Source organism: Phanerochaete carnosa (assembly GCF_000300595.1).
Source record: "Phanerochaete carnosa HHB-10118-sp unplaced genomic scaffold PHACAscaffold_10, whole genome shotgun sequence".
Taxonomy (NCBI): domain Eukaryota; kingdom Fungi; phylum Basidiomycota; class Agaricomycetes; order Polyporales; family Phanerochaetaceae; genus Phanerochaete; species Phanerochaete carnosa.
Window position 1 is genome coordinate 2,125,532 of NW_006767637.1, and position 27,990 is coordinate 2,153,521.

Here is a 27,990-nt window from a genome sequence, read left to right on the forward strand (position 1 = left end):
CCCGAAGCTCCCGCCATCACCAAAACGTCACCGCAGACCCAGACACCTGCGAAATCACTCCAGGAACCAGCCTCTGTGCCGGCGCCCGTCCGCGCATCAACCCGCGCCACAAAGCGCGTCGATTACCGGCAACTTCACGAGACCGGTAAACAAGTCCCCGCTGATCCGTCTCCTACCGCCCAGGCACACATGGCTTTCGCCGCCGCCGATTTCGACAATCCACGGAATATCGAGGAGGTGCGGCAGCGGGAGGACTGGCCGCAATGGGATGCGGCCATGGATGCGGAGATGTCACAGCTCAAGGCCCGAGGGTCTTGGGAGCTGGGGGACTTACCAGAGGGACGAAAGGTGGTCGGATGCCGCTGGGTGTACGCGATCAAGCGCGACACTGACGGCTCGATCATCAAATACAAGGCGCGTCTTGTCGCGCAAGGCTACTCACAAATCCCCAGACAGGATTATTTCGCGACCTATGCACCGGTCGTGCGACTTGAGTCTTACCGCGTTTGCGCCGCTATCGCCACCATCTCTGATCTGGACGACGACACCATAGACTACGAAGGCGCCTACCTCAACGGCACACTCAAGGAACCCATCTACATGCGCCAAGCGCCCGGCTACGATGACAGCTCCGGGCGCATCTACGTCATGATCAAAGCGATTTACGGCCTGAAACAGGCTGGCCGCGTCTGGAATGATTTGCTAAATCATGTCCTGGTCTCCCTCCTGGGCTTCACGCGTTCAACTGCAGACCCGTGTGTATACTACAAACCTGCCACGTTGCTAACAATGGCATTACTCCATGTAGATGACACCACACTGTACGGAAAGCGCAAGGCACTCAACGATCTCAAAGCCGAGATCGCCAAGCATTTCACTATCACCTCCTCGGGAGGTCTGAGAACCTTCGTCGGTCTTCAGATTGATCGCAACCGCGCTGCCCGCACTTTCACCCTCCATCAGACACGCTATGTCCAGACCATCCTCGAACGTTTCGGGATGCAGGACTCCAATCCCGTCGCCACACCGCTTGACCCGAATGTCAAGCTCGCGCCGCTCTCTGACGGCGAGGCGCCCGTTGATGCGCCCTATGCTGCCGCCATCAGCTCCCTTATGTACGCCGCTGTTGGCACCCGTCCGGACATCGCATTCTCCGTCCAGACACTATCTCAATTCACCACGCGCCCCTCTCCCACGCATTGGACAGCCGTCAAGCATGTCCTCCGCTATCTCAAGGGCACCGCCGCCCTCGGTCTCACTTACGGTCCCGACATCAAGGGTCTGATCGGGTACTCAGACGCCGATTGGGCCCAGTCCCTCGCTGACCGCCGCTCCGTCTCCGGCTATGCTTTCCAGCTCGCCGGCGGCATCGTCAGCTGGAGCTCGAAGAAGCAGACCACCGTCGCCCTTTCCACGATGGAAGCCGAGTACATCGCCCTTGCGCATGCCGCCAAGGAAGCTGTCTGGCTCTGCCGCCTTCTCGACGAGCTCGGCACTTCCTCGGACTCTCCCACGACCGTTCACACGGACAATCAATCCGCTATCGCATACGCACACGACCACCAATTCCACGCCCGCTCAAAACACATCGACATCCGGCATCATTTCCTCCGTGATCTCATCGACGCCGGTACTATCTCCGTCATTCACTGCGCCTCCGAAGACAACGCGGCCGACATGTTTACCAAGGCGCTCGCTCGCCCTACTCACACCCGGCAGCTCTCCCTCGCGAACATGACTGCTCGTTGAGGGGGAGTGTTGTAGTATCTGAGGCGCCGGATGCGCATCAGCCGCGCCGGTAGGGATACCGACATGACGCGCTTAGGTCGTCATGCCCAATATGGATCTGTTATGCCCGTTTTAGATATGACCCGCGCAGAGCACTCTCGGCTCTGCGCCCTCGTTATGCTTCCTCTATAGTCTCAGCTTCCTAAGGTACATTTTATTGGTCTGACCAGATTAGGAAGTAGATAACCTATATAAGAACATGTAGTATTATTTTTGGAATTTATCCTTGATTACTCGTGAATCCCCCGCCTGCGCGAAGTCTTTCACAACAGCGCCCCGAGCCAACCTGCAAGCCACAGTATCGCACCACCTCTCCACATGTCTCCACTATGTCCATCAGGCATCGCAGGCTCAAAGCTAGAAGCCCACGACTTGCGTCTCATCGCTGATCGTGGTGCCTACTTGCTTCGACAGCTGACGCCCGACTTGAGCCCCCGGGCAGCCTGCATATGAGTGACAACTCACGTACCTGCCGTGCGTTATCGGTCATACAAGCTCTAACTGCAAGGCGAATACAGAAAGGACTAGACGTCCTTGGGTGCCAGCGATTAGCGGAGCCTGGCAGTTCTTGCGTGAGCATCCTTGTGTGAGTTTGGCTGGCCCTGGGACAAGGCGCAGCTGTCACTGGCACCGCGACCTTAACACAACGGCTCGGTACTTCCAGTCTTCACCACCGAGTAATGTCTGTAAAGGGTACGTTCTCTCTCCTGTGCCCTATGGTTTGGCAGTTTGCAAGGACGACTAACACCCAAACCTTACTCACCAACAGCGCATGCACCACAGTTATACACGTATTGATTGACTGGCTGATGTAGTATGCAGGGCCGAACGGAAATGCTGCAGGCACAGGCCGCACAGGGGAAGGCACAACAGGGCTTGAACCTCGCGTACCCTCTTCCCGTCATCACGTCGGCCGGTGCCACCACCAAGCTGCGCTGCAATGGCAGACTCAGGTGGAGTGAAGGGTCCCTGTTTGGTAGCGATGACGCGTTGTTTGAGTAGAGGGCCATGTAACAACCCTCTGTGTATGTTAATACTTACGGAAATACCGCTCTCCAGCGACGCTGCTGTTCTTGGGTGCCTTCCCGCCATCTACTGCACCCGGCCTACTGCACTCGAGCCTTGGACATTTCGCAGCCGCGTGTACCTATACCATGACCATGTATATGACTACCCACCTTCGCAAATATAAATATACAGATTTGTACCGGTCTGCATGCGACAACTGCCGTCTGCAGTTCAAGACCATATTTATTTTGAGTGCTATGATTGTCCTGAATGACACTATGCAGGGGAATCGGCAATGGGCGTTTGACGCCCATATCCACGAGTAGTTAATGGCGACGAAAATTCAGCGCCTTATGAAGCAGGCAGCGCATCAGCACGTGACTCAGGCGCATCACTATGGGCGCATCAAATGGCAAACGCTTTATAAGCGCATCCTTGTCGACTCATCTTGCTCTCTATTCGCTTTTGTGTTCGTTCAGCTGTCTAGTGCACTTGTCAGTGAGCGAACGGCCACGAATAATAGTCGACTTACGAGCTCGGCCAGGGCGTGAACTGGCCCAAGAGTCGTAGATGCAGAGCCAGCACATCTCCATTTTACTAGCTCGTCTTCACTAATCCCAAGCTCGAAATAGAGCAATTGCCCATGCATTCAGCAAGATTAACGCACAGAATTATGCTTATGATACACAGGGTCTATCAAGGAGTCTAGTATGATTACGATGCCAAAGAGAAATACAATACACACGCGCATACATCCCGCAACTGGTCGACATGAAAGTATAAGATTGTCGACGTCCGTCGCATCCCTCCACAAAGTAAAGCAAGAGTCCATTGTCCATAAAAATGAAGTGTGAGTGCGTGTATGCTGCACTGTCTCTGAATAGGAAGCCGAGAAAAAATGTCACTGAAAGAGGCCGCTCAGCACTTTTGCCACATCTTCACGTAGTCGACCACGAGGGCGCGCTGCGTGAGGTCTGTTGGCCAGGTAGAGTACCAATCCGACTGATGCGTCGCAAAGTCGTGCATCGCAGCTAGAAGAGCACGAAGTCAGTATGCGTGCCACTGTTCGACAGGAGAGAAGAAAGACTCACTGTCAGAACCGTCCAGCCAGGGCTTGTTGCCGACGCCATCCGGGAACCACCCGTTGGTGCCACCGGCGGCGACGTTCATGATCAGGTAGAACGGCTGGTCGAACGGCGCGGCGTTGCTCGCGTTCGCCCACGGGTTCGGCGTCTGGATCGTCTGGGAGCCGTTCTGGACGAACGGCGGGAAGTCGCCGCGGGTGAAGAAGGGCTCGTTGAAGGAGATCTGGAGCATGAAGTGCAGGCGCGTGTCGACGTAGATCCGCAGGAACGACTCCGTCCACTCGAGCGAGTACGTGTGGAAGCCCTCGTCGTACGACGACCGGCGCGTGTTCCACCAGCCGAACGTCTTGCTCACGCCGTTCAGCCACGTGAACGGGCCCCAGTTGAGCGAGCCCCGCACGTAGTCGACGCCCTGCGCCTTGTAGTCCGGGCCGTTCCCGCGCGACTCCATGATGTCGATCTCGCCCGATGCCGGCCAGATGCCGTACGTGTCCTGCTCGGGCAGCATCCACAGCGCAGGCCACAGCCAGTCGCCGCGCGGCAGCTTCGCGCGGATCTCGACCTTGCCGTACTGGATCTTGTAGCTGTTCTGCGTCGTCAACCGTGCAGACATCACGGGGTTGATGACCGACCCGGACGTCGAGTTGGACACGGCACCGCAAGCGGAGACTGCCATGATGTCAGCAGGAACAAGCTTCTCGTGTCACAAACGACTTACTGTTGGTGTTGGTGCAGCCAGAGATGTTGTACGTGTAACCGTTCAGGACGTTGGCAGCGCCGATGACGTCTGACGTCAGGGTCGGGACAATGTACAAGAAGCCGTCCTGGACATAGCTGTTGTTCGATGAGTCCGTCGTCATTTCAAATTCGCCATTGCTGCTTTTAGAGTTAGCTCAAGCTCTCGGTGATGGCCACATCAGAAACGCACCCATAACCACTCATGTCGACCTGGCGCGTCCAGGTGTTCTCCGTGTCGAACGTGTCGAAGTTGTCCTCCATGATGAGACACAGGTTGCCGACGCGCGGCACGTCCTTCCACGCAAAGTAACAACGGAGCGCGCCGCCCACGATGCCGAGGAAGGCGACGAGGTACGTGAGCCAGTACGCGAGCCGACCCTGGGTGTCCTTCTCCTTCACCCACGGTTTCTCGATGGTCCCGGAGAGCATCGTCGACCGGAAGCGCTTCGAGCGCGGGGCAGCGAGCGAAAAGCGGGACGCGGACGGCAGGTTCGCTGCCGGGCGCCGGGACATAAGTGCCGGGGACATGAAGCTGTCGCGCACGGTGCTGGACCTGCTGGTGAGGCCTGGGCGCGAGGCGCCGGGGGCATCGGAGCGCACGCTGCTGGCGATCGAGACGCGGCTCTGGAGGCGCGAGTGGAGGCCGCCATCGACAGACACGTTGAGTATGCTGCCCGGCGGCGAGAAGGGGTTGTCTCGCTGTGAGGATGGTGTTGGTGGGCCGGAGGGGTCTGGCGTGCGGAACGGGTCGCGGCGCTCCTCCTCGATGGTGCTCTCACCCCGACGGTCGATGAAAAAGAGTGGTTTGGGCGGGTCGAGGGGCGGGTCGCGCGATGAGCCCGTTATGGCGGGCGGCACAGCGATGGCCTCCGAAGAGGATGAGGCGGAGGAAATGACCGATGGTGGGGACGGCATGGTGTCGGGGGGGCCAAGGAGCGACGAGTGTGGGAGGGCGACACTAGCGTTGCACAATGCAGGTGCGTAGTATTAGTACTCGATCACACATGCGGACTGACCGTTCGTGTGTGGTCTACGGACAGGCATGTCCACGGATGAATCAGGCCCCCGCCTGCCCCTGAGTCAAAGATGGCATATCTTCGATGAACTATCGCGCATTGTTTTCAGCCGTTTGTGGCTGTCTTGCTGAGGCCTGGACTCGGAATGAATGGAAGACGCGGAGGACAGTCTCTGCAACCGGGCGACAGTTTCTGGAGACAAGGAAGAGATAGGCAGCGGCCGTGAGGCAGCATCCCCGACGACGGTGACGTGATCCGGGATTCGACGCAGGGGGGCAAAGAATTGGCCAGCCCAGGTTGCCCCTGCTTCTTCGGAGGAACGAGGCGTCTAGGCATGGCATGCGAAAGTCCTGCCGGGTATGCCAAAATGCCACTGCCTTGAGGATGGGTACTGTATCTGGCGGCGCACATGCGATGGCTGTCGTCGAGACAGGGCGAGGTGATCTGCGGGAGACGCATACGGCACAGCCATCCCACACTCTGTCCCTGAGGGAAGTTCTCAACGTTCGCCTCGCCTCGATGGGATAATGGAATGGACCCTGCCGCTTGGTTCAAGGGGGAGACCTGTGGATTGGACTATCATGATGCGCTGTCGTCGGCGTTCAACGGCACACATCCCTCCTCTTTGCATCCGAAAAATACCAGTGAGGCACTTGCGAAGGGAGTACGAGTCTAGAAGATGGTGGACGACCTGAGACCTGCCGAAGCGCGCTGGCGTCTGCCCCCTTCGAAGCGCCCTTGCCGCCGGCTTGATGGCGGGTCCAAATGCGGTATGTTAATCTTCCACTATCACCGACTCACACCCTGCCTAGGAAGCCGAGACAGTGCTGACAGGCACACGTTCCATGCAAAACACGTATGACCATCGGGCCGACGACTTCCCGCAGGCGAGACGCACTCGCTGGACACAACCCAATCGTCGCCTGTCGACGGGCCTCTACCGCCCTTTGGGCCAGGACGAGCATTCTCCTGCAGCTGGAATATATAACAGACGTACAGCAGACATGAGAACGCGTTGCAGCCAGAAGAATGCTCCCGCACGACACAATCGCGCTGATTGGCTACTTGGCTCTCCCGACGACCCCCGGGCTGTCGTACTGCACGATAGACGGTTCCGCCATGTAGCCGACCCGCACAGTCGAGAACGCGCAAAGTGAGTACCTCGCTTGCCTCGGTCGCCTTTGGTGCTAGCATTTCGGTATCGAACACGACAGAGACAGCGATCACGACTGGGCGCTGGAGTTAGATACGCCGCCGCCACTGATACCGGCGTCGCGTCCCGCACAAAAAACGTTTAGGGCGATACGCTGACGAGTAGACATCTGATGAGTGTAACAGCAGCTTCAGTTAGCTCCGGTACGTGATGTGGATTATTTTCGTAAGAACGAAGCTTGATTGGCATTGTCGAAACGTGTAGTGCTAGCCGCATATGCCTTTACAGACCACACGGCTGGTTGCGGGGCGCTTTCCCAGGCCACCGTCCCTCCGCCCCTTCGCGTCTGCTGCCAACCAAGCTTCAACGTAGTATCTTATCGGTGTAGCATGCTTGGAGATGCTACGCCCACGCCGCATGTTGTGCATAGTCAGCAACTGCCCAGCATTTCTATCATAATGATCTCCCAAAGACAACAGGTGCGCAAGCCATTGTATGTATACAAGTTTTATCGCGGCGAACTCACGCTCGTTCTTCGAATGCTGATCTCTGCCGCCGGGAGAAACGATCATATTTGATATCGCCCACCTGTGCTGCGCACGATGGATGTGGCGTTTAGGATGTGACGCCATCTGGACGTTTCCATCTTCGAAGGATCCCGTTAGTCTGTTCCCTTCTTGAAGCATCTTCTCCTGATACGCACGCCTTAAACGTGCGCAGAACAGTTCGAGATGAAGGCCTTACGGTATGCATTGCAATACTTCCTTACTGGGCGTCAGTTAAGGTTCAGCCTGCACAGCGCTGGCCACCGCTCTGACATACAACAACTGCCCAGACCTATTGTCAAGAAAACAATGGCATGTCGTACGTCTTCCCGTTGCGAGTGCAACGAGCAACTTCCGAAGGCGGAGCGCGTCGTCATAGACAACGACGTCCATCTCAGCCCGGGCGACCACGAACTTTGAAGATTGCTCGTCGCCTCCCGTTACCGTTCGAACGGGTCCTACCCTACCCTCTCGAAGCATCCCCGAAATCCTCTCCTCCAACATCAAGCATCTCCAATCCAATATCTGCATTCCTTTCCTTATCCCAGTCCCAGAGCCCACGCACGCCGTAGACAGCTTCCAGTCCAGCGCTTGCGCTCGAGCACCCTGCTCACCACGCCCCCGACGTGCTGCGCGCCTCCCCTTTAGCGGCGCACGCAGCTCCATGTCTCGGGAGCTGTCGTCGCTGTGTGCACGTCCCGACATACATCGCTGTCGACGTACGTGTGTCGTGGACGGGCACGTCTGTCAGCACAATGTCGATGCCGATGCCATGATCCTGCCACTTTGCGAGGCGTGCGTGACGTAGCGTGCGATCTTACGCGAGCGAGGCACGAGGCACACGCGAGGTGCGTCCGCTTTTGCGTCTACCGTTGGGTCCCTGCCTGGAAAAACACTGTCAGCCTCGGACCGTGCGTCGCGCAGGGATGGCGCGAGGTGTGAAGCCCAATAGGTTGTGCTCTCGCTTGCGGGCTCTGCTCTCGCTTTTCTTGTGCAGGTAAGACATGCGCTCGATGGTTACGTAGTCGGTGAGCGGCCGCGATGCACGGCACGTCCTGCCGCCGAAGTTCAAACAATGCGCGATGCCCTATGCTTTTCGGCTTCAATCCTGCTAACTCGATCTTCTGCCGCCACTCTGAGCTTGTGTGGCGACGTCCTCCTGTCTGTGGCCTCCCAGGTCTCCCGGACATCCTCTTGGCACCTCCATCCAGCCCGCGCCTCCGAGTCGCGATAAGCACAACTACCACAGTACCAGTAATTGCCTCCCAGCTAGACGCATGCGAATTGCGAGAAGCCAAAGATGCAGATAGTGCGGCGAAGCGCTTTCGCAGGAACCTATCGTGAACGTCCGCCGCTCGAGATACCTATCCCGAACACACCCTCGAAGATATCGTGAACCCTCAGCCAGCCAGTGTTATCAAGCATCTCTGTGCGAGATATCGCAGGCAGTGCCACAGAGAAGCATGCAGGGCCGCCGACGGGTCTGGCCCGGCGCGGCCGCGCGCGGTGCTTCTGCGAGGGCGCCAAACACCTCGATATCGGCAAGTGCGCTTCTGTGCGCTCTGCGCCACTTGGACGTCGTTCAAACGGATTTCGCAGAGCGTGCAGGGCCATCTCGTGCGGCACAGTCGGCACTCGCCCGGAAGGTACACTTACAGCCTGGTAACCTTGGAGCTTAGGATAAAGCGTGCTCCCGTGTTCACTACACTCCTCGTTTCCGAGGTGCCCACATGAGCTTGGTATCCCTTTTGTCGCTATCGTACATACGAGAATAACGATATTGTTCTGATGCCGCGGCGATGCCCGACGCCTTATTGGGACGCGCTCCGTCGGGACTCGGCGCTCGGGCGCCTGCCCGCAGGACATCACCGCGTCGTCCGTCGGCAGACGGAATGGTCAGGCTCCTCGTGCTGTCCTTGTGCTGCACGCACCGCCTACGGTTGAGGCGACTTATACTGCGCATAAACTACGTTTCTGCAATAGTGAAAAGCCTGTTCGTCTCCGTCGATGCTGTGGGCGGTGGGCACGGTACCACCTGGCCCCGTCCCCGCCGCCACGCTTCTAGCCTGACCAGAGATTAGGGCTGGACGTGGAATTACTCTGCTGGAAACGTAGACGACGCCGTTTGAGGCGTGATAACGCGTGCAAAGAAAGAGAAAGACGAATACTGCACGCATGCTTACGGCTCGCCTTGCCAGCAAAGTGACGTCGCATCGAGTATCTTGCGCTGCTCGCTATCTTAAGTTCTGCTTTGCAGCGAGGACGTAGGCGGAAGAAGCGTTCGGTTCCGCCTTCGCGCAGTTGCGAGTGTTCTCGTGGTCGATGGTATTTACGTGCATCTGGTTGAAAATGACCACATCATTTTTCACTCATCATGCCTGTCCGGAACTTGGTGGTCCGCCACACGTCGTGCTGGGATACCCCATCTCGCGCTGTTGTTCGTGACCTTGGTAGATGTTTTCTGTCGCTGCGCTACTGACAGATTCACGCTTGAATGCACGCGGCGGGGCCATCTGTCCAGAGGCGATGAAATTCAAGGTATCTCCGTGAGACGCTATGCATACACCTGACCCAGATAGAGGCGGACGACGTCACAGCACGCGACGCACGCCCAAGCTGGACTCCTCGGGCCTCCGCCTGACCCGGAAACCCAAAATCCAACGCAATTTCCGTCTAGCCTCTCACCCTGGGCAATCTCCTCGTGAGTTCCCGGTGGACAAGCTCCAGCAAGTCCCACCGCTAAGTTGGTCTCTGCCCGATGTGGCGACTGCCAGGCTTGCTAGTCTCCTTTTGTGGGCTCGTGACCTCCCTGTGTGGCCCAAGGGAGAATGAGTTACCGAGCACGCCGGTGTCGGTGACCCATGCGTCATTTCGTGAGTCTTGGCGACCGCAATCGGACGCTGCACGAAGGTTTCCCTGGGTAAAGCTCCGCGAGCATCCGCGGTCGCCTGCATTGTCAGTGTGCCTCCTCGTTGGCGGGCTGCCTGCCTCCCCGTTTCGGTCCCAGAGGTGAAAGCGCGACGTGGACAGAGCCACGTGCAAGCGAATTCATGCCCCGGTGTGAGCTGTAAAATCTACATTACGCTGTCAGTAACCTATCTCGCGCGGAGAAAACGACGCACCGCCCTGGGACGTCGGACCCGGCACATCCGTCTTCGCCTCACCACCTGCCGCCGTCGCCACTGTAGTCACGGATACCTTGGTGCTCCGACAAAAACAAACAGGCTCGCGTTCCTAGTACGCTTCACAACAACCAGCACTTCCGACGGCACCCTGTTGGACGCCTGCCAGGAGCGGCGCATCGGCGCGGAGAACGAACCTCGGATCACATTCCGCGTCTCCCGCCAAGTTCCTCCGGCGCAGAGTTGGCCCTTTCGTGCCTTGGAGTCGTCGCGCCTCGAAGATGTGCCGCGCCCGGGCACAGCACTGGCACAGCGACCGCGCGTGCCGGCGGGCGGGAAAGCGTTGGAGCCAAGCCTGAGCTAAGCCTCCGAGCTTGAGCTAGAGCCTAATGGAGCTCGTCCAGCCCCCGCCGATCGCATGACGCCACGAAGGCGTCGGCCTCCCCACAGCTGTGGCCGCGCAGCCCGATCGTCGCCCCAGGCGTCGACATCAGCGACCGCGGTGTGCGAGCGGGGCAAGAGCAGCGGCGGGCAGCGGCCTGCGCAGACGCCGAGGACGGGGTTCTGGCGCGTGGGCGGGGGTTAGGGTTCGGGCAGGGGGCCGGCGTGCGGTGGGAGCTTTGCAAGAGCAGAAACGTCCGCGGCTGGACGGGCGACGGGCGTGAGTGCGACGTGTCGAGATCGTCGCCTGGGGATCTTCAGCTCTGACAGCGCGTGTGTCGCGCGTCTTGCGAATATACATGCAGAGGCGATGCCTGGCGACCCGCAGGTCCCTCGGCGATCACGGTGGGTGTGTGCGCCTGCGCCTGCGCTACGTCTCGCCGGGAGCCTGAGCGGAAAACAAAGGACCAGATAGCACAAAGGGTCCGAGAAAAAAATCTATTGAGAGCCGGCGAAGCACCAGACGTAACGCACGACTGTCGGACCCGGCCGCCGCATAAGGCCACCATGCGAGTGACAGAGTGCGAGGGACAGAATGCAGCGTGAATCCTGCGGCGCCGCCCGCGGTCTCCCACTCAAACTCAATACGCATTCTACTGGCTGAGGCGTAAGGAACCGCCGCTGGAGAACGCGTCTGGACACGATCAGTGAGTGAATTCGCGCTGCCAGACGTGTCCGACGAAACCCAGCTCCGCGGGCCTGCAGCAGCGCAACTGGCAGAGCTGAACTCCTCCCCGGCTCTGACGTCTGCAAGAAGACAAGTCTGGCTGGACGCGTTCTGTTGTGTGCGTCTGGAAATGCGCTGAGGCGCAAGAACGTTGGCCGCACAGGCAGTGCTCTCGGGCCCTTTGGGCTCTCCCTTCCTGAGCCCGGTGTGTTGGGATTGATGAGCCATCGGCGACATGGACGATGTGTTGTACGCGAAGGAGAAGCGTCGGCCCTGACAGCTAGGTACACGAACTTTCTGTGCGCTCTTTCTCTATAATTGAGAGCACCTGTCATGAACAACGTGTCCTCTGTGCGATAATGAAGAACATCTCCCATGAACTCTGTGTCCTCTGTTGCCTTACTGAGCAGAGGACCGACGGTACGTGTAGAGAGAAGCAGAATGTAGGCACGCGATGAAAGCAGAAGGCCTGCGGCGGACCAGCCTCGGCTCGGGGACTTGAGGTGGGCACAAACAATCGTAGTAGGCCCGGACGTGCACATGTTCGTGTGTGCAGCACGGACGTGATAGGCGTGCGGGTGCCTGGAGCGTCGTAAAATGCCACACGCCCGTCTGATCGACGTACCGTTCCGCCGCGTCCATCATCCCACTCTGTCCTCCCGAGCGCCACATTTTTTGCCAGGGCGGAAATATACATTTGCCTCAGCGAGATGCGGCTCCGCAAACCGCGGACTCGCGGGCCTTTTCTTTTATTTTTTTCTGAGGGACTTTGAGCGAGGGTTTCCCGGCAGTTTTTGACGGAACGCGAGAGGCCCGTTGGGCGAAGGCCTGTTCTGGGCGGGGATCTGCGTGAACGCAGCGCGATCGGCGATCTCGCGGCGGATCAGAGCGACGGCAGGGCGCTTCGGGACCGCCGGGCTCAGAAGTTGAATGCAACTCACTGCAACTCGCTGAATGAGCCAGGCACGTATGCATGAACAGCGAGATGAGATGAGTCATCGACGAGGACGAAGGTGCGAGAAGGAGGAGGAAGAAAGAGGGAGAGCAATGTTGCATCTTCGGCCAGACTGACAGGGGATCAGAAATGAGTTGCTTTATCAAAAATCTTCGAAAGTGCGGCAGCACTTGGCCGCAAAGAATTCTGCAGCATCGCCACACAGCACGATGTGGCCAGGGACAGTGCGATAAGCTGATGACGCGTGAGGCCGTTGTAATTCCCACTTTCGTGCTAGCACTTGCGGCCTGCCGTACACTCGCGGCGTGTGGAAAAGACACGGGCTGCAACGTGGATGAGGTTATTCGACAACTGATACATTGCAGGCCAACTAGTCAGCGCTGCGAACCCAGCCGCGACCGCGTCTGTCCGACCGGACGACCGAAACCGTGGGAAACTAGGGCGTCTCCGCATCGTGGGAGCGATCTGATGTCGACATACCCTGTCCGCATTTGGCGGCAATTAAACTTTGCATTCAACATCTCCTCTATCCGCCATGCATTCAGTCCACCAGCCGTGATGGCAGACGAGACCGCCGCCGTGCATTCCAAATTACAATATGTGGGAGAACCGCTCTCGCTATCGATTTCAACACACGTTCTGCAGCCGGCCCCGGCGTCGGTCGGTAGCTTGCTGCAACGAGGACGGGGCAAATGAGAAGGAGATTGGATGAAAGAGAGACATCGACCTCGCCCTAGAATCGGCATTTCTACATATTGATTCGTCAGACACATACCTGCGAGGCGCTGCCGTGCATGCCGCAAGCTGGTGCTGATAGCGTTCTGCCCTCGCTCTGCCATTGGATGGCATCCCAGCGTACGCCATCCTGCATCGACTGATTAAACGGTTCCGACGAACGTTCCGCCGATAGGAACCCATCCATCGCGCTCTTTGGGTTTCTGAGACCGTGCTGCGGATGCATGTCTCATCGCACAACCCAGCCCGGCGGGGGGTCCTCGCCTGCTGTTTTCCCGCTTGTGAGGTCCGTCGCATCCCTTCCTCACGTCGCATCCTTGCTTCTGACCCTGGGGCACGCATGTCCATTTTAGGACGAGGCTGTGATCAGCCTCCTGTGCGGCAATGCTGCTCGCTATCTGGGTCTCGGCAAGCCTATATGCTTCGCGCCCCCATCTCCATGCTGGCATTTCTGGGAAATAACTTGACGTTGGTCCCGAAATACATTGCCCGGTCTCAGCGCCATCTAAGGTGATACACGAAGTTGAAGACACGCTGTCCTCCAGTGATGAGACCTCTTCGTGCCTGGTCGCCGCGACCTTTGCCACAGTCCCCCATCTATCGTTCTCGCCGGGATATTCATCCATTCTGCCGTTCTTGTTCAGTTTTTCCAGTTGTTCCGGGGACCCCATTCAGTGGCTGCCTGTCGTCTGTCGCGGGCACTGCCCCGTCGCCGCGCGCTCAGCCCCGTCTTGTTCTCCTAGGCCTTGTCGACCACCCCCTGGCGCCCAGCACGATGCTATCGAACATTGATTCGCCTCAACACCTGCCTCTCGCTCGTTTTCCGAGAGTCTGGCGCACGCCCGCACGCACATGCCTTGATATAAGGGCCTGACAGCCTGCAGAGCGAGCACACGGCTCCTCCGTTCGAGCTCGGCACCCCCCACCCACCCTCCGTTGACGACGCCCGTGCACACTCTTTCAGGCCTGCCGCGATGGACTACGACGCGTATGATGCACTGCTTCACCACATCTTCAGGCAGGTGTGTTCCTCTACCTCATTCCTCCCTCTATCTCTTGTTACGTTCTCGCATGAAATTTTACTCACGATGCACCGTAGACCCAGGGTGATGCCTGGTTCAAGCCCTCGGAGGAGAACGTGCATGCGGGCGTCTGCCTGCGCGTCGAGGCCGGCCACTTCCGCGTCTTCCCATACGAGAACCGCTACCTCGAGCCCTTCGAGGCCGCGGTACGCGCCCTGAACCCCGTCGTCGCCATCAAGATGCGGTCGGCCGCAATCCATGCGGCCCTCGCGACGATGTGAGTGTTCGCCTTCTTACGGTTTGGCATCCATGTCGCAAGGCTCGCACGCCCCAGTCAGGCTCGTGCCTGCCTTGTGTTTCTCTTGTTCCGCCGGCATGTCGCTTCAGAGCTACACACGTCGCGACTGTCGTGTCCGGCCTGCCTGTCACTCGCACGCTTGGCTTTACGTAAGCGATAAACGCGACCTTTTCCGGACGCGAACACGTGATGCGGACTTTGACGTCAGCCGGGTGACACTTACCCCGACATCGTCTTGTTCATTGTCTTTTCCTCCTGTCTATGATGCTAATCACGCTTTCCCTGCAGCAAGGAGGATGCCGACGCGATCTTCATCGACGAGGACACCCGCATCCAGGTGCTTGACACCATGAGCTGGCTGCCCAGGGCGGACAAGGAGCAGTGCGCCGCGTTCATCGTACGTCGCATAGTGTCCTATCTCGTATTCTCGCGCCGACACATCACCCTCCACAGCGCGACGAACGCGTGCTCGTCGTCTGGACCTACAACCTCGACGACATCATTCCAATTGCGCGCGATTTCGATGACAAGCTTATCAAGCTCGTCTGGGCGCGCCGCACGGAGCTCACTTCGATGTCCGTCGCGTCGGAGAGCAAGAGCGGCTCGGACCTACACCTGACCGAGAAGCTCAATCTCGACGAGGTCGCCGCGCTCTCCAAGGAGAAGGAGGAACAGGCGAACAGCAAGCGCAAGAAGGACAAGCAGAGGAAGGAGCGCCGCTGCCGCTTCGGCCTCGGCTACTTTGTCTCCTCCAAGGAAGACGTCGAGAAGGCCGCCGAGGGGCCTTCCGAACGCCCCACGCGCCTCTTTGCTCCGGTTTACTGTGGTTTCGCCTGTGCCATGTCGTTCTGTGAGTGAACCGCCGTTGCGAAAAATTTAGGCGCTCATTGTCGTTGCAGACTTTATCGCCAGTGGTACCAGCGTGCTCATCGTTGAGAGCGTCCTCGACGGGACTTTCACTCGGTTTGCTCTCCTCGTCACCGCTCCGCTTCTGTACTGCATCTCCATTGTAAGTTCGAGCGATTTTGCTGCATGTATGCGTGCACTCACGTCGCCGCCAGTTTTTCTGCGCCCAGCTCATCGGCAACATCACCATGGTCTTCGGTCCCGTCGCACAGTACCATCTGAACTCGAAGTACTACTCTGCCGTAAAGCCCGCGCCGAACAAGCAAGTCGACTCGAGTCTGCCGCACATGACGATCGAGATGCCGGTCTACAAGGAGAGTCTGAAGGAGACGATGCGAGTGGCATATATGCGCACGCGCAAGTGGCTGTCGCTCATGTTGCTCGTAGCGCACCCTCGGTGTATTCGCTCAAGAAGGCAATGCAGACATACTCGCGTCAGGGCGGCACTTCGTCAATCTTGGTCCACGACGACGGTCTGCAGCTCATTAGCGAGGAGGAGCGCGCGGAACGGATCGCATTCTACGCAGACAACAACGTCGGCTGGATTGCGCGTCCACCGCACAGCAACGCACCCGACGGCTTCAAGCGTGCGGGTCGGTTCAAGAAGGCGTCGAACATGAACTACGGCCTCCTCCTCTCGCTCAAGCTCGAGAAGCACATGGCGGCGATCATGGCCGCGGCCACGGCGCATGGCGAGGAGATCGACGAGGACGACGACATCGAGGAGCGCGCGCTGCAGCTCGCAATCGAGGAGACGTACGAGGAGAGCGGGCAGCGGTGGCGTCCGTGGGCGAACAACGCGCGCTCGCTGCGCATCGGCGAGATCATCCTCATCGTCGACTCGGACACAATCGTGCCCGAGGATTGCCTACGCGATGCGGCGCGCGAGCTCGCCGAGTGCCCCGAGGTCGCGATCATCCAGCACGAGTCGGACGTCATGCAGGTCGCGCACCACTACTTTGAGAACGGCATCGCGCACTTCACGCGCCGCATCAACCGGTGCATCTCGCTCGGCTGCTCGAACGGCGAGATCGCGCCGTTCGTCGGCCACAACGCGTTCCTTCGCTGGGCGGCCCTCCAGGACGCCGCCTTCGTCGACCCGGCCGACGGCGTGACGAAGATCTGGTCCGAGGCGAACGTGAGCGAGGACTTCGACATGGCGCTCCGACTCATGCTCAAGGGCTACATCATCCGCTGGGCGGCGTACTCGGACGGCGGCTTCAAGGAGGGTGTCTCACTCACGTGTGACGACGAGCTGAACCGGTGGCAGAAGTACGCGTACGGCTGCTCGGAGCTCATCTTCAACCCCGTCATCGAGTGGTGGCGCAAGGGCCCGGTCAACAAGCAGCTGCACCAGTTCATGTGGTGCAAAGCGCCGGTGCACTACAAGGTCGCGATGACGAGCTATATGTTCTCCTACTACGGTATTGCGGCCGGCGCGGCGCTCTCGGTCATGAACTACCTCCTCCTCGGCTGGTCGCTCGACGTCGACGGCTTCTACCTGCACTCGTTTGAGATTTGGCTCGCGTGCATGGTTGTCTTCCCCGCCCTCGGCAACGTCGGCTTCACGATCCTCGAGTACCGTCTCGGCCACCGGAATCTGCTGGATGCGCTGATCGAGAACCTGACCTGGGTGCCGTTCTTGTAAGTGATACAGCGTTTTCATCTGCCACTGTTTGTGCTGACGCCGCCGCCGCCGCCGCAAGCTTCTTCTTCTTCGGCGGACTCGCGATCCATCTGTCGCAGGCGCTGCTCGCGCACATGTTCTCGTACAACATCACCTGGGGCGCGACGAAGAAGGAGGTCGAGCGGAGCAACTTCTGGCTCGAGGTGCCCAAGATCGTGCGCCGCTTCTGGCTCGCGCTCGTCATCAGCCTCGTCATCTGCGCCGGGATGGTCGTCCTCGCGACGCCCGCCGTGCCTTCGGGCTGGCAGATCCTCGGATGGGACTGGGCCGTCATTTTCCCGCTCGCGATTACCCTCGGGTGCCACATTCTCTACCCGGTGAGTCTGCCCGCCCTCTCTCTGTGTCCCTCGAGTAAGGTGCTGACGCGTACTCCCCAGATCGTGCTCAACCCGTGGCTCATGATCTTCTCATATTGAGCACGCCTTTTCATACTTATGGATCTTGGGACAATGGATTCTGTTTGGACACTCATGTCTCCCCGCGCATAGACTCTCTCCATAGATACTACTCTACCCCTTACTTGCCTGCACTGCGCCCCGCGCACACACCCGCTCCGCTCTCGCTGTACATCTCCCGCTGGGTACCCGCTTTACTCCACTGTTTTTCTGGGTTTTATGCTCTTTGCGTAGCTTGTCGTTGTGTTGTATATACACGAAAGCTGCGATGAATGGGACAATCTTGGCAAGTGCTTTTCAGCGGGATGCGCTCCGGAAAGCTCCGAATATTGCTACTCGAGCGCTGCAAAGCTGCGGGTATCTTGCTGACCTCCTACCCGAAAATTGTCTTGCTCGACTAGCATGCGTTAACAGTCGGCCGATACGAACGTATGGGACCCCTACAGCAACGGCTTCACTGTTCAGTGGTTTCTCAGCGCACTGTTCACGAAAGGCAGGCGAGACATCATATTTCAAAAGTTCAGTGGCCTACCCCGGAAACTATCAGCCGCAACGCTCCGTGAGCAGCAAACGTGACGATGACAACCCACACTCGGAAGACAACATGACCTCAAACCATCTATGATGGTTTGAGCTTCTCTAGCTAGAAGCATCAGGCACCACACAACGTACGTGCTTTTGGGCTGTAAATGTGAAGCATCGCTCACATGACCCGACGCCAGCGCAGGAAACGGGGCCGCCGGCGGAAATTTGTCAAATAGCTCGCTGCTCACTTTACGTTTACGTTCTGCTTATTTGACTGCTGGCCGAAAACGTAAGCACCACTGGCAGCGCATGTGTGGGATGGGCGTACCTTCGTACGCCGCACAGCCGTCCTAGTCCTTTGTCGCGCCCCTCCCAGAACTAGATGGTACACACTCTGGACCTTTCAAGTTGATGCTGGACAAAGTCTGATGCATGCCCTTTGATATGGCTGCTATCATTACTGGCGGCTAGATACATGAATGACGGTGTTCAGGTCTCGTGTGCGAGACGACCAAGCGAGTATTCGCCGAATGTCTGCGAGTATAAGATGCTTTACTAGCCATGGTCGTATCACAGCCAGACCTGAGAAACGCACAAGCCAACCTGAAGCGCACATCGTCTAACCGCGACTTCTATATTTGCTAACCATGTCCAACGACAAGAAGATGCGTCTCGCCATTGTGTAAGTGCGTGTATCTAGAAACATGGGATGCTTGCTGATGTGCTCCAAAGCGGTGGTGGGATCGTAGGTCTCGCCTTTGCTATCTCGCTCGCTAAGTGCGGCGCACAGAACATCGAGGTAGACATCTACGAGAGCGCGTCAGCTTTCGGCCAGGTTGGTGCTGGAATGGGATTCTGGCCACGCATTTGGGAGAATATGCGCCTTCTCGGTCTCGAGGAGGACCTTAAGCCGCTCGTCAGCTCTGGTAGACTACCTCCGCGTCGCTTCTAAGCTAAGAAAATGCTAACGAAAACAAACTCCAGGAAAGCCCTTCCGCTACACCAAAGGTGACCAACCACAATACCTCTCCTTTGGCGAAAGCCACTGTAAGCACCAGCTTCTTTCTCTTCTCACTCGTGCCCTCATTGTTTGCTTCAGCGGCCCTGCAGACATTCCACCGCAACGACATTCTCGCCGTATTTCTGCGCCATATTCCAACATACTACCGTGCTCATTTCGGAAAGCGGCTTGTGTCATACACCGACTCTCCCGATGGGCCAGTCGTCTTGGAGTTCAAGGATGGCACGACCGCCACCTGTGATTTTCTTGTTGGCTCAGATGGGATCAAGAGCGTCGTGCGCCGCACGATGTACGAGAGGTTCGCTGCTAGTGTAGAGGACCCGAAGGAGAAGGAGCGGTTGCTCGCGTTTGTGAAGCCCACCTGGACGGGGCAGTATGTATATCGTGGTGTTATCAGCACTGAAGATTTAAGGAAAGTGACGCCTGACCATCCGGTATTTGATGGTCCCCTTTATGTGCGTTGCCCGGACACAATGACCAGAATTCGTGACTGACACCAATTGTGGCAGTTCGCGGGAAAGAACAAAGTAAGCACCTTGCTTTTGTCACAAAGTCGTGGCTACTGAGGGCACACCAGTACTTTATCTGCTACCCCGTCTCAAACGGTACGGGTATCAACTGTGGTGGCCTCGTTTCGTACCCTGAGGGGAACGGAACGCTACACAACGAGCCATGGGTCGAGACTGTCAGCCAGGATGAATTCCGTGCGGAGTTCCCCGGCTGGTCGCCTTACGTGCAAGCCGTCATCGATGTACGTATCCCCGTGCTCATACATCCGATACCACGCTCACAGCGCCGCGAAGCTCATCAAGGCACCTTCGAAGTGGGTTATCAACTCTGTCATTGGCCTGCCAACGTATTTCTCGGGTAGGGTCGCCCTCATCGGAGACGCGGTATGTCTCTCGCCTTGCTTTCGCATAGGACTGCAGTAATATGTCCCATCAGGCCCATGCAATGACGCCTCACCAGGCTTCTGGTGCGGCGCAGGGCGTCGAGGACGGCCTTCTCCTCGCTGCGCTCCTTGCGGACCCTCTCGCCAGCCCCGCGACGCTCCCTCACATCCTGCGCGCGTACGACCATGTGCGCCGCCCATTCTCGCAGGAGATTCTCCGCCGCTCGTACGAGTGCGGCGCAGCGTACTACTTTCAGCGTGGTGCATTTGCGGACGTCCCCGTCCCCGACAGCGCCAGTGGGAAGATCGCACCGGAGAGCTTGAAAGCACTGAGTGACCACATCAATGAGCTGCTGGAGTGGACGTGGAAGACGAGCTCTGATGGCGACAGAAGCGAGGCGTTGGAGATGTTTCATGGATTTGTTGTCAGTGGGGCTTAGATGGTCAATTTTGCGGCCTCAGTAGGTTAAGTGTCGAAGCTGAAATGTCTTAAGAGATGTCAATTCACGTCGTCATGCGGCACGAGCACCCTCCACAATATACTATCGTTCATCATAGACTCAAGGGTCTGCCCGTAAGACCAGCCTGGTACGTTACACGTCACATAATTTCTGACCGCCGCTCCCGAGAGCAGCAGTCACGCTGCCGCTTTTCCGCTCCTTTCTGCTCAAACTTATGTTTAGAATTTTTTCGAGCCTATGACGCAAAACGTACGAGAAAAATCTTACATGCTCCTTCCGCAGCGCTACATCACTCCACAGCTCTACCATTACTCCGTAGTCCACGGTACGGTCACGCCTTGGCAGGCACCAGACAAGCTACACTTACAATGTATGTGCCCTTGACTTTTAAACGCGAAGCACCGTCTCACATGACCCGGCACTAGCGCTCGGTCTTCGTCTCACCGCCTGCCCTCTCTACATTTCCTACTAAGTTCTTCACCAGCGGCAATTCACGCGGTGCATACACACGGAGTGCACAGACCGGCTGTCAACTTGCATGAGTACAATTGGCTGTCGAGAGCCCTCGAGGGTGTTTTCTGCATATTTTGCTCAATCTTTCTCACTCTCGCAAGTTTCTCGTCGCGGGGACAGGTTGATTCGCCGGGTTTAAACCCCTTTTACACAAGTTGGGTCAACCGTTTTCCTGACCCGTTGCGTCCCCCGACGCCACTGGGGGCGCCCTGAGGTTGCGCCCCGCGCTCACATGCCGTCCACCGCGAGCCCCGCCCGAACGCAGATGGCAAACCGCCGGTTGGTTCCAGGTGTGCCGTTGACTATTCATCAGTAGAGGACGTCTCCTGATAGAGCGGTCATTTGCACACAGACCGATTGATTGGGGGGTCAGCCATGACGAGCGGAGACCCCTCGCCTCGTCCTTTTTGACTCTCTACTGCCTATGAAACGATGCAATCCGCGAAGATCCATCCAGTCGCAATGCGCGCTCCATGCACACACAAGACATCGCTCTCTGCGCACTTTACATTCTACCGACTTGACCATGTGCCGACGATGCGAGCCCCGCTGGCACGGCACTGCATACGGGGGATAGGCGTACATCGACCTTCGTCCACCGCTCAGCGGTAAATGGACGTTTATCGTCCATCATTCTATCCATTCAATTCCCAAACTTTCCCGCTGGGTTTGTCGTGCGCGCCGGAGTACGCGGAGACTGATGCCCTGCGGTCCCAGACCTCCGTTGTGCCCCTCCCAGAACGAGGCTCGCTGCACGCATCGGGCATAGTGCACGCATTGAGGTTTCTGTGGTGGATGAATTCCAACGCATGCTCATCGGTACGGCAGCGTGACTACCATTGCTGGCGCCTAGATCGCACTAACGATGGTGTCCAGGTTCCGTGTGGCGGGACAAGTGCCTGCCAAATGCCTATGGGTATAAAATACTCTAATAGCAGTGGTATCACATCCAAACTTGAGGAACGCACAAGGACAGCTGAAGCACAAAAACACATTCGAAGAACACATAGTCTGATCGCGGCCTCTACATTTGCTAATCATGTCCGACAAGAAGATGTGCCTCGCCATTGTGTAAGTGCCTGCATTGCTCATAAACAAAGGTTCCTCGCTGATTTGTACTCCAAAGCGGTGGCGGGATTGTAGGCCTCGCCTTCGCCATCTCACTTGCCAAGAGCGGCGCACAGAACATCGAGGTGGACATCTACGAGAGCGCGTCCGCCTTCGGCCAGGTCGGCGCCGGCATGGGATTCTGGCCGCGCATCTGGGAGAGCATGCGCCTCCTTGGTCTCGAGGAGGACCTCAAGCCGCTCGCAAGTTCTGGTAGACTACCTCTGTGTCGCTTCTGAGCTGAAAAGTTGCTAACGAAGATGCACCTCAGGAAAGCCCTTCCGTTTCACCAAAGGTGACCAACAGCAATACCTCCCCTTCGGTCAGAGTCGCTGTAAGCACCACTTTTTCCTCCTCTCGCGTATGCGCTCACCATCCGCTCCAGCGGCCCTGCAGTCGTTCCACCGCACCGATATACTTACCGTCCTCCTGCGTCACATTCCAACATACTACCGCACGCATTTCGGCAAGCGACTTGTGTCATATACCGACTCTCCCGGTGGGCCTGTTGTCTTGGAGTTCAAGGACGGCACGACCGCCACCTGCGATTTCCTTGTCGGCTCAGACGGGATCAAGAGCGCCGTGCGCCGCACGATGTACGAGAGGTTCGCTGCTGGCGCAGAGGGCCCGAAGGAGAAGGGGCGGTTGCTCGCGCATGTGAAGCCCACCTGGACGGGGCAGTATGTATATCGTGGTGTTATTAACACTGAAGATTTAAGGAAAGTGACGCCTGACAATCCGGTACTTGATGGCCCCATTTACGTGCGTTGACAGACTCATTCATCAGCATTTGCAGCTGACGCTTAATCGTGACATGACGGCGTGACAGTTCGTAGGCAAGAACAAGGTAGGTCCCTTTCCTTGGACAAAAAGGCATGACTACAGAGCGCAAACTAGTGCTTTATCTGCTACCCGGTCTCTAATGGTGCCAGTATCAACTGTGGTGGTATTATTTCGTACCCCGAGAAGAACGGGGGGCTACACGATGAGCCCTGGGTCGAGACTGTCAGCCAGGAAGGACTCCGTGAGGAATTCCTCGGCTGGTCGCCTTACGTACATGCGGTCATCGATGTAGGTCTCCCGTACTCGCACATCCAATACCACGCTGACAGCACCGAGAAGCTCATCAAAGCGCCCTCGAAGTGGGTTATCAACTCTGTCGTCGACCTGCCGACGTATGTCTCAGGCAGAGTCGCCCTCGTCGGAGACGCGGTACGTCCCCCGTCTTGCTTTCGCCTGCCCGTGGGATTATCTTCTCAATATTATACCCCATCAGGCCCATGCAATGACACCTCACCAGGCCTCGGGAGCAGCGCAGGGCGTCGAGGACGGCCTCGTCCTCGCTGCGCTGCTTGCGGACCCTCTCGCCAGCCCCGAGACGCTCCCCCACATCTTGCACGCGTACGACCGCGTGCGCCGCCCATTCTCACAGGACGTCCTCCGTCGCTCGTACGAGAGCGGCACGACATACTGCTTCCAGCGTGGCGCGTTCGCGGGTGTCTCTGTTGCGGATAGTGCCAATGGGAAGATAACGCTGGAGAGCCTGGAGGCGCTAAATGGCCATATCAACGAGCTGTTGGAGTGGACGTGGAAGACGAGCTCTGGTGGGGATAGGAGCGAAGCATCGAAGATGTTTTACGGACTTGTTGGGGCTTAGATAGTCAGATCTGCAGCCTTGGTAGGATAAACGTCGCAGCTGAAGTGTCGTAAGAGACTCCCTTTTTTCGGTTTCCATGTCGCACGGGTGCCCTCTATTATGTGCTATCGGCTACTGTAAACCCTAGTAGGATCTCTCCAAATCGCTTGTAGCCGGTCGCTGTACGCGTACAACCAGTCCGATGCGTTATGCGTCACGTATTCTTCGACCGGTACCGCTTTTCACACCCTCCCCCTCCCTTTCTGCTACATTAAGCTGGTATCAGAGACGTTCCGGGCAACACATTCGTACATATATACGCTTTCCGTGGCGCTAATGCGTTTCTTGTCTCTGTCATTGCTCCGCGCTCAAGCGCTCATGGGTCACGGCCGCCACCACCGTTTGATCGCCGGCCGGTGACACCGGCCACACTCCCCAGTATCGAACCAAATCATGCCCTGACAGCACGCCGCAGTGCCCCGAGCATTACAGCAGCACCAGATTCAGCTAATCCCTTCATCAAGCCCGCAACAAGGCGCCGCGCAAAAGCTTGTGCACGAGCGATGCGGTTATAAGCTGCTGGGATGTCACAGGTGAGTGTCAAATCGTGATGCCTTGCGGCAATCGCTAAACGTGCAGATTCCTTAGATGACGCTTGGGCATCCGTTTAGGCCACGTACACAAGGTATGCTCGTTTACCTTGTGTTTTCGCCGAGTCGCTCATACTGTAATGTCTTTCTTGTATTTTAGGTCTCAGATACCAAAGTGGATATTGAAGAAGATTAAATCGTACTGATAGTCTATGCCAGCCCTGGGTCATCGGGATGCCATCATGACAGCAGTGTAATGACGGCGACATAGCTACGGTCTTTTGGCACGTAGTGCACTTTTAAGCGCTGTGCTCTGATTGCTCGATGTGCGATGCGAAGTCTGTACGTCGCCCGACCGAATACTCAGTCGTTGGCAGTCCAAAAACTCAACAGCGATTGCCAATATTCGCAGAACATTCCTTCTCCAATCTTCAAGAGGACCCGGAGATTGAACATGCGCGTGAACGCATGAGCGCTCGACCTATTTCTTCTTACACAGCTTGGGCGCCAGTCTTCCTCTCCCTCGTGCGAAGCTATCACGTCGATGACGCCGGAGCTGCCATCGTTATCGATGCATGAAGTGTACGTCCAGCCTGGCTTTGCGCTGCCATCTCTACTCTGCGAACTCACAATTCTTTGTCTTCTTGCCCTTATGCGCAACTTTTTTTGGTCTCGTATACCGTCTGCTCCAGACGAGATATATGCATCCAGCCTCCAGACACTCCACCTGGGCCACGCCCTCTGGTATCCCGAACCGCATGGGACGGGCGAGCCACAGATAGGCGACGTCGGCTTCGTGGACGAGGGTGCATTCGTCAGGCTGTTCAATCTCGACGACGCCTCCGTGCCCGAGAAGAAGGTCGAATTCTGGGATCCGCCGTTCGAGATCACAGAGCCCGTACCTCCGGGAGTATTCATGATCGACTCCAGGCGTAGTCCACTCGTTCCAAAAGACTATCGTAGCCATGGGGTGGAGAGCAAGGAAATGCATGCCTCGGCAGACGTGTGAGTGCATCAGTTCATCCGACCAATGTCTGTTTGACATCCTAAACTACGCAGAGCGGCCAGTACAGGCCTTTCTGTGACTCTCGACGCCAGCTACACATGCAGGGCGACACAGGGCGCGGTTCTTATCCTCAAGAGCGAAGCGCACGCAGAGAAGATACTCAGGAATCGGTTGTTGAAGAAATACATCGTTCGCCACTGCGATAGATGGTACGCGTACGCCAGGAATGAAATCTACCAGGACATCAAGCAGGAGGACATTGTTGTGGTGAGCGGTTGGGTCAAGACCACGGCAGATTGGGCGACGGTCGCCTTCAGTAACACGAGTACAAGCTCCAGTGCGTCACTGGAGGGCCGCGTTGGGGGCATTGCCGGAGCTGCAGTCGGCGGGTCGCACTCGAGATCGATGACAGGTCCGAGGATGGAACGGCAAGGTCAGGACTACATGAATAAGGCGTCTGATTCCCGTCCTGCCAAGGGGAAGAGGAAGAAAGCAAGAGCGTCCAATTTCCCTCCTGCCGAGGCGAAGAGGGACCAATGCGTTTTGTTGAGGCGCTACAAGATACGAAAGAGGCTCGTGTTTCTGAAGAAGGTTGTTGGGGGCGCAGGCTACGACCAGCTACCGAGTCCGGACGATGAACAAGGTGCTTCGAGAGTAGGAGTCGCAGCGTGGGAAGACGAGGACGAGGAGACAGCAGACATCCTGGTGCCCGGGAGCGAGGTACGTTTTCATTACCGTGTGTTAAGGGGCGCACAAGCTGATAAGATGCCAGGATCAAATCGCTGATTCGCTGGACATCCTTCTCGATTACATACTGGAGGTAAGTCCACAAAACATCGGTATCTCTATCCGTCGCATTAAGCATAATCCTGTTACAACAGGTCTCCGATGTTGAGGTCGCCATTGCAAGCGACGACGACGTTGAGAGCATCATCGTAAGCGTTGTTAGAAATGTCTTATGAGAGTGGAGACTTACTTCCGCTCAGGGTAGCAGTCATGTAGTTGACTTTGCAAGCTACCTTCGTCAAGTGCAGCCTTCAGTGGAGATCGACGGCACGCGTGAGTTTTTCATCCGCTAATACTTGTATCGGCTCTAACCATCGCACATAGTCGGATCGCTCTGCATGCAGGACGTAATTCGCCATGAGCGAGAACGCGCCGTTGCGCGCCGCATCACCGCTCCCGACTTAGCGAAATGGCCGAATAGCTCCCTCGACCGTGCTGGCTACTTGGTGGATTGGCACATCTTTGTGGGTCCAGATGCTCGAACGCTGAAGTTAAAACAGCTTGCCTTCACCAGTACTCGACATCAGCGCGCTGTGTGCATGTGCCATGCACTGTCGGCCGACGGCAAGTTTCTCGCAGCATCATTCGACACCAGCGCTAGTGATATCTTTGTATGGCGGCTCCCCGATGGTCTTCTGGTTCAATGCCTCCGTAATCAGGGCCATAGCAAGCCTGTCAGATCCTTGTCATTTTCCCCCAACGGCCCCACTCTCGTCTCACTAGGGTCTTACGACGAGACCGTGATTATCTGGGATGTTCAACGTGGCTGTGTACTCCGACATCTCATAGGACATCATTCGCGGGTGGCCAGCTCTGCATATTCCCTCAATGGCGCGCTCGTTGCCACAGCCGACATGACAAAAATCATGAAGATTTGGGACACCTCGACCGGCGCGTGTCTGTGTTCCTTTAATCTCAATGAGCACGTGTATCAGATCACCTTCTCGCTGGATAGCTCGCGCCTATGGATTCGTGCAGGGCTCTTATATTTCCTTTACGACGTGCAATCCTACAATCGTATCACTGTATTGCGCCACAAAAGGGATAACCCAGTCGGCTTCTCAATGTCCCGCCAAGGGGATCGCATAGTCACTGGAACATACCACGGGAATGGCGTGACGATCCGGGACGCGGTAACCGGTCGAGAGCTTCTCACAGTCGACGACGAGAGAAAGCTGGTAACCCCTGTAGCATTCTCCCCAGACGGTGCCGAGGTGCTCGTGGTCTGCCAGGGGAGCCGAATGGCCCTCGCTTTCGACTCGCGGACGGGCCAGCGACGCCATACCTTCGAGCTGTCACACGTGCCCCATCATATCGCATACTCCCCGAACGGAGATTACGTTGTTCTTGCAGGTCATCGCGGTAGTCTCGAGGTGTATAACGCGAAGTCTCGGACGTTCGTCGGAAAGAGCGAAGGATTTTGGGATGACGCAGTACTACAGGAAGTTGTTTTTTTACCCGACAGTCAGACTATCCTGTCGCATTTCTCGAGGACCCCAGGCTCTCATGAGCCTCTCCGTCTATGTAATATCCAGGATGTAGTGCGATTGCGATAGTGTCTAGCAGTTTGCTGAGCTCAACCCATTGCGCTGTGTTGCGTGGAACAGTCAGACATCCGGCGTGGGGTAGAATTTAATCCAGGCATCAGAGGACAGTCGGGGCGACGACCACGCATGCCAGGTCTCGCCGGCGGTGCACTGATGGCACACGACGGCAAGGCTTGTGAGGCTGACGCATGGGCTGCTATGCTCAGCCGACGCGAGGAAAATACCGCAGAACACAACTCACCAGAAATGACCGCCATCCAATCTTTCGTGAATTGTTAAGACGTTCTCTGACGTGACATACGTAAGCTTTGAAGGCATCGGATGTGCGCCGCGGCGACAAAAAGA

General features: G+C 57.3%; 6 protein-coding genes across 6 annotated transcripts; 5 read left to right on the top strand and 1 right to left on the bottom strand.

The window, feature by feature from the left end:
• Nucleotides 1–3,714: 3,714 nt before the first annotated feature.
• Nucleotides 3,715–5,048, bottom strand: PHACADRAFT_102946 (glycoside hydrolase family 16 protein; the record flags this gene model as incomplete). Its single annotated transcript, XM_007400522.1, has 4 exons — nt 3,715–3,827; nt 3,888–4,550; nt 4,600–4,757; nt 4,810–5,048. The coding sequence occupies 4 exons, from the start codon at nt 5,046–5,048 to the stop codon at nt 3,715–3,717; spliced, it is 1,173 nt and encodes a 390-aa protein (XP_007400584.1).
• Nucleotides 5,049–13,607: 8,559 nt separating this feature from the next.
• Nucleotides 13,608–18,003, top strand: PHACADRAFT_178076 (uncharacterized protein). Its single transcript, XM_007400523.1, has 9 exons — nt 13,608–14,275; nt 14,353–14,552; nt 14,862–14,970; nt 15,027–15,423; nt 15,473–15,582; nt 15,635–15,813; nt 15,867–17,123; nt 17,186–17,483; nt 17,544–18,003. The coding sequence occupies exons 1-9, from the start codon at nt 14,228–14,230 to the stop codon at nt 17,580–17,582; spliced, it is 2,637 nt and encodes an 878-aa protein (XP_007400585.1). The 5' UTR covers nt 13,608–14,227; the 3' UTR covers nt 17,583–18,003.
• Nucleotides 18,004–18,660: 657 nt separating this feature from the next.
• Nucleotides 18,661–20,550, top strand: PHACADRAFT_263582 (uncharacterized protein). Its single transcript, XM_007400524.1, has 8 exons — nt 18,661–18,768; nt 18,819–19,012; nt 19,071–19,133; nt 19,186–19,562; nt 19,617–19,634; nt 19,685–19,858; nt 19,911–20,000; nt 20,053–20,550. The coding sequence occupies exons 1-8, from the start codon at nt 18,734–18,736 to the stop codon at nt 20,437–20,439; spliced, it is 1,338 nt and encodes a 445-aa protein (XP_007400586.1). The 5' UTR covers nt 18,661–18,733; the 3' UTR covers nt 20,440–20,550.
• Nucleotides 20,551–22,012: 1,462 nt separating this feature from the next.
• Nucleotides 22,013–23,918, top strand: PHACADRAFT_187949 (uncharacterized protein; the record flags this gene model as incomplete). The annotated part of the gene is made up of 6 exons (XM_007400525.1): nt 22,013–22,044; nt 22,100–22,293; nt 22,329–22,414; nt 22,910–22,927; nt 22,978–23,292; nt 23,357–23,918. The coding sequence occupies 6 exons, from the start codon at nt 22,013–22,015 to the stop codon at nt 23,735–23,737; spliced, it is 1,026 nt and encodes a 341-aa protein (XP_007400587.1). The 3' UTR covers nt 23,738–23,918.
• A 1,040-nt stretch (nt 23,919–24,958) lies between these two features.
• PHACADRAFT_102964 (uncharacterized protein) lies at nt 24,959–26,098 on the top strand (the record flags this gene model as incomplete). The annotated part of the gene is made up of 3 exons (XM_007400526.1): nt 24,959–25,311; nt 25,366–25,745; nt 25,812–26,098. 3 exons carry the CDS (start codon nt 24,959–24,961, stop codon nt 26,096–26,098), a joined length of 1,020 nt encoding a protein of 339 aa, XP_007400588.1.
• Nucleotides 26,099–26,413: 315 nt separating this feature from the next.
• Nucleotides 26,414–27,720, top strand: PHACADRAFT_263585 (uncharacterized protein). Its single transcript, XM_007400527.1, has one exon. It carries the CDS (start codon nt 26,437–26,439, stop codon nt 27,652–27,654), a length of 1,218 nt encoding a protein of 405 aa, XP_007400589.1. The 5' UTR covers nt 26,414–26,436; the 3' UTR covers nt 27,655–27,720.
• Nucleotides 27,721–27,990: the final 270 nt, after the last annotated feature.

What these genes read in the sequence shown, in the direction of transcription:
- PHACADRAFT_263585 (XM_007400527.1), top strand. Translation starts at nt 26,437, where the DNA reads ATGCAGGACGTAATTCGCCATGAGCGAGAACGCGCCGTTGCGCGCCGC.
- PHACADRAFT_263582 (XM_007400524.1), top strand. Translation starts at nt 18,734, where the DNA reads ATGTCCAACGACAAGAAGATGCGTCTCGCCATTGT. An exon ending in TAAGCCGCTCGTCAGCTCTG is followed by an intron (nt 19,013 to 19,070) that starts GTAGACTACCTC and finishes AACAAACTCCAG; the next exon opens with GAAAGCCCTTCCGCTACACC. An exon ending in CTCCTTTGGCGAAAGCCACT is followed by an intron (nt 19,134 to 19,185) that starts GTAAGCACCAGC and finishes TGTTTGCTTCAG; the next exon opens with CGGCCCTGCAGACATTCCAC.
- PHACADRAFT_178076 (XM_007400523.1), top strand. Translation starts at nt 14,228, where the DNA reads ATGGACTACGACGCGTATGATGCACTGCTTCACCACATCTTCAGGCAG. An exon ending in TTCACCACATCTTCAGGCAG is followed by an intron (nt 14,276 to 14,352) that starts GTGTGTTCCTCT and finishes GATGCACCGTAG; the next exon opens with ACCCAGGGTGATGCCTGGTT. An exon ending in CGCCTGTGCCATGTCGTTCT is followed by an intron (nt 15,424 to 15,472) that starts GTGAGTGAACCG and finishes TTGTCGTTGCAG; the next exon opens with ACTTTATCGCCAGTGGTACC.